General features: G+C 36.1%; 1 protein-coding gene across 1 annotated transcript; it reads right to left on the bottom strand.

The window, feature by feature from the left end:
- Positions 1–1250: 1250 nt before the first annotated feature.
- Positions 1251–3124, bottom strand: LOC140167328 (uncharacterized). The gene has a single exon (XM_072190650.1). It carries the CDS (start codon positions 2798–2800, stop codon positions 1619–1621), a length of 1182 nt encoding a protein of 393 aa, XP_072046751.1. The 5' UTR covers positions 2801–3124; the 3' UTR covers positions 1251–1618.
- Between the last annotated feature and the right edge of the window lie 1613 nt (positions 3125–4737).

Below are 4737 nucleotides of genomic sequence, written 5' to 3'. Positions count from 1 at the left end.
TAAAAATATCAAAATTAACAGTATATCTTATCAAAACAAATAGTTAGGGGATCAAAAAAAATGAGTAGGGGTTCTATTTAAAAATGAATATAGTACGAAATTAGAGTGTGGAACATAGAAACACTTAAATATTAGAAACTAGCGCACGAGATGAAATTAATGTTTTGCCGGTTTCAAAAGGTCTGGGGTTTAAATCCCCAATCACAGTGTTAATTTCTGTCACATTTGCCTGAAATGTACGCTATGTGAACACTGTAATTTCATGTTGAAAAGTGCTAGTGTGCGACGCGTGGCTCTTCTTTACCCTGTAATAAGACGGTACGTTACGCGGGCCTTTTGGCTTATTTATCAGTATAATTTATGTAAAAAGACGTTCACATGATACAATTTCTTACTATAATGTGTGTACAATTATTGAAGGAAATATCAGTCAAAGTCGAGGAATTGACTCAAATTAATGTTTAAAAAAAATTGGCTATAGGGAGATACCTGTTGCCGCAGATTTTGCAACTTAAAGCCAAAATGTGTGATTTGCATAAATAATAGATTCCTATTTAAATGTTACTTTTCACTGATCACATTGACCCTTCTTTAATTTCCAGCCAAACAAATGAGGTAAAATGAAGAAAATTGCTATTTCATTCCAGCGCTTACAATACGTGTATTACTTCGCCGATCGTATATTATCATGATTATTGGCGGGGCGTCGCCAATGGTCGCTGTGGAGCAAATCGCACATCACGGCTTTAAAACAATATCCACTATACATCGTATGTATCCATTTCACAATACTTGTGTGAATTTTAACTCCATCTTAAAGATGATAGGCCTATCAGAGATTTTCTGCACAAAATAATAAACCGTACCAACTGCACCACATAAGGACCAACAATTATAAATAGGGCAAACTGACCTTAATATCTCAATATTTATTTCATAAAACATTGCAAATAACGAGCTCTGTAAGTGATAATTGCTATATTCGGTGTCGACTCACTGCTATAATCGGAGACGGAATTAAAAAGTCTAGTTTGCGTCTGACGTCATGAGCCAATCAAACTCAGAAACAGTTTGTTTACGATTTGTCGTGATGATTAAAATTTCTAAAAGTTTTTCACTCTTAAAAATGTAAACCGTCTCAAATGTTAGATGTTAATAATAGGAAACTTTCTTTCTTAAAGACACCACATTGTCAACAATCAACAGTTGCTCTTTGCCTTGTAGGCCAATACAGTATTTTTTCGCCATTTTCTGCAATTTTTATCATCCGATAAAGGCACCAGATGAACCAACCTTCTTTTTACGCACTATACTAATCACCGTAAGGAGTTGATCGTCAGACGCAAGCTCTTTTAATTAAGTCTCCGATTATAGTGTACGGACATTAACCATGGTTTCCGAATTCGACAGCCATACTCGCGCGACACAGTAAGTACAGAAAGTCTTCATTCTGATTTTATCTTAATCAGATTGTTTACCCGTTTACCATCTGTCCGCTTCATCAGCGCATCTATATTGTTCCAGAAATATGCAAAATATGAATTTGAGGATGTTCTGTCTCAGCAAATCACTAATAAACCCTTTCATCATGCTAGAATCCATCTGTTATTCCAATCCCCTACAAGCTTGTATTTCCAGTCGGAACATTTCCATACCCGGCATTTTCACTTCTTCGAGGTAGTGTATGATTATATGCATTATAAACCTTTTCACCCTCCGATCTGTCTAATGCCATATAAACCGCGTCTTCATCAAATCTCTTATCAAGTTCAGCGTATATGTCTTCTCTTACATACTGCTGCGGCGGCTCGACTGTTCTATATCGAATTTTAATACATAACATAATACCTAATATGAGTAAAACAAACGCAACACAAGCTGCGACAACAGTTGATATCATCCAGAAAAATAAAGACGATTCTTGCTCTTCACATTGTTCATTACAATTAGATGATATTGTTTTATCATTATCATTACCATTACGGAATATAGGTGCTTCCGTACTTCGCGCAAGCCTCGGTATTGTTTGGCTATGTCGTGTTAAGTCATTCGAATTGCCTGTCACAGTAATCGGACCAATATGACATGTTTTTATATCAGTAAATACACTGCTCTTTATAGTACAAATATACATTGTCCCCGTGTCAATTAAACTTGGCCGTAGCGTCAGCACCGATGTCACAAAATTATCACTGTAATAATCACGAGCATTAGGTACAAATCCAGGACCCGTGTGACTCCAATGAACAGTAATATTAGGACTTCCTAACTCTGAGCTACAATTATACTGTACCACCGTACCAGCTTGTATCGTTAATGGTTCTGAATACGCACATAGAGGGTAGTTATCCGTTGGCATGTAAGACACCTGGATATCCACTTTGTCATTACCAACTTCTGCCACTGTACCTACTGTGTCTAGTACCTTACAAGAGTATTCTCCTGTTTCAGCTCTTGTGACGTCTGTAATGGATAGAAAATACACAACTGAACCATCGCTTAACTGGCGTACAGCGAGGAAGTACCTTTTATCAGTATCCACTAGTATCTTCTCGCTATATGAAATTCGTAAGCTTCCCGAGCCGTGTTTTTGAGTTATAGCCACATCGTGATTTTGGAGTAAGTTATAGATCCTACAGTGGAACGCCAACATTCCTCCTTCTTGAATCGGATTGATAGGTGCGGTTGCCGTAATAGTAGTATCAGCTGCTGTAAAACAATGATGACATGCTGTAATATAAATCCATACAACGACTATGAAGCTTAAAAAGTCGTTGGGTTTAACTATAATACCCGCCATTTTTACCAAGTCAGCTCGCTTCAGAGATCATAACAGATTATGATGAATCGTTGCTGTTGCCAAGTAAGCTAGCTATTCACAATATCGCCAGCCGAGATTAGATCTCTATTGAACACTCTATATTTTTGTGGCAATATTGTGGATTTCATCGTCTCCACAATACTTTAATTTCCTGTTTCCACATAACAGATTGAACCACGCGTTTCCCGTCAACTCATCAATATAGCTTTTGAAAATCAAATAAGTGTACAGTGTATTAACAGATCGTTGAAAAAAAGAACAGGAATAGGCTTTGAACGCCGCCTCAGCTCCCTACGGCGACAAGACGAAAGAGCAAAAGCCAGAGTAAGGACAACAAGCAGGGAAACGTTAAAAGAAAAGTGCTGCAATTAAAAACAAGGGAATGATGTGCCTCTAGCCCCTCGGGGTTCCACTGGCCGGTTTCTGACGACGACGTCGCTCATAAACTAACCTATTGATTACACCGTGGACGGCCAAACGATATTAGTTCCTTGCACTGCACTATATGATTCACCACGCAGAGTCCGTCAACCTTTAATAATTTTATCTAAAAAATCAAACTTTAACTCAAGAACCACTGAACCACTACCAGTCATGTTTGTATTAATTTGAATACATTTTGAACGTAGAATTTAAATTTGATCATAAAAATGCAAAATGTTGAAATTAAAAAAGAATTGAAAGTTTTTTGAACAAATCGTCTGCTTTTTATTTGCGCGGGAAAAAGGTTAGGCAAGGCTACCTGACTTTTATCGCTCCAGACACACTTTGATACATGAATATAAATTAGGGCCGGACAGATTTTGTGGCTGAAAATATTTAAACGTTTAGTAGAAGAGCTGTTATGCATCCTCTTTGATTCCTGTCATGATTTTTAAGTCATTGGAGACATTCTGTTCGAGAACGTGAGCGATGTTTATAATGTTCTAAATATTTCTATGTGGCTGTTAGAAATATGCATGGACATACATACAGTACACATCAAAACAGTTTAACCTCAATTCTGTCCTTACATTAAGGTTAATGCTATTATGAAAAGTATGTCAGTCGTAAAAATTTAATATGATATGTACGTCAATTTAAAATGAAACTATTGATTTTTAAATAGTATATTGGCGCTGTTAAAGTCAATAAACAGATTTTTAGATTTCAAGCGTACCAAATTTGATTTTAATTTCGGTATCCATATCGGAACGTTGCTATAACTTTATCAAATACATGTATGTTGTTTCGTTCTCCCAGAAGCTTTTCTTGTGTTAATTTATTTCGACAAGAGTTCATAAAAACTTTCGATTAGTTTGATGTTTTGTTATTTTTACCATTGCAACGTGAATTAAAATGATAAGTACATGTGTATTGTTGGTTTTTTTTAATACAAAATAAGTGCAAATATTGACATTGATGAATTTGTTATCTGTTACTGATATTGGCATTGATGAAGTAGCTATCTACTGTTGATATTGGTATTGATGAATTCAACTTAGGTATCTATTGCTGAAATTGGCACTGATGAAGTAGCTCCCTGCTGCTGATAATGATGATACTGCTGATTAAGTTACTCTCTGCTGCTGAAATTTGCATTCATGAATGAGCTATCTACTGCTGATTGATATAAACTATCTACTATTGATATAAACATTGATGAAGTTGCTATCTACTGCTGATATCCGTCATGTTAGTGTTGCTAAAGTAGCTATCTACTTTTGATCTTGGCATTGATGAAGTAGCTATCTCCTGCTGGTATTAGTATTGGTGAAATAGCTATCTACTGCTGATATTAGTATTGATGAAGTAGCTATCTACTGCTGATATTAGTATTGATGAAGTAGCTATCTACTGCTGATATTATGATGAAGTATAGCTACCTGCTGCTGATATTAGTATTGATGAAGTAGCTATCTGCTGATGATATTAGT

Source organism: Amphiura filiformis, chromosome 13 (genome assembly GCF_039555335.1).
Source record: "Amphiura filiformis chromosome 13, Afil_fr2py, whole genome shotgun sequence".
Lineage (NCBI taxonomy): Eukaryota > Metazoa > Echinodermata > Ophiuroidea > Amphilepidida > Amphiuridae > Amphiura > Amphiura filiformis.
Note: the sequence above shows the minus strand (reverse complement) of the source record. Positions and strands in the feature narration are given on the sequence as shown.

Bases quoted from the DNA above. Each gene is read 5' to 3' on its own strand.
- LOC140167328 (XM_072190650.1), bottom strand. From the start codon at position 2,800: ATGGCGGGTATTATAGTTAAACCCAACGACTTTTTAAGCTTCATAGTC.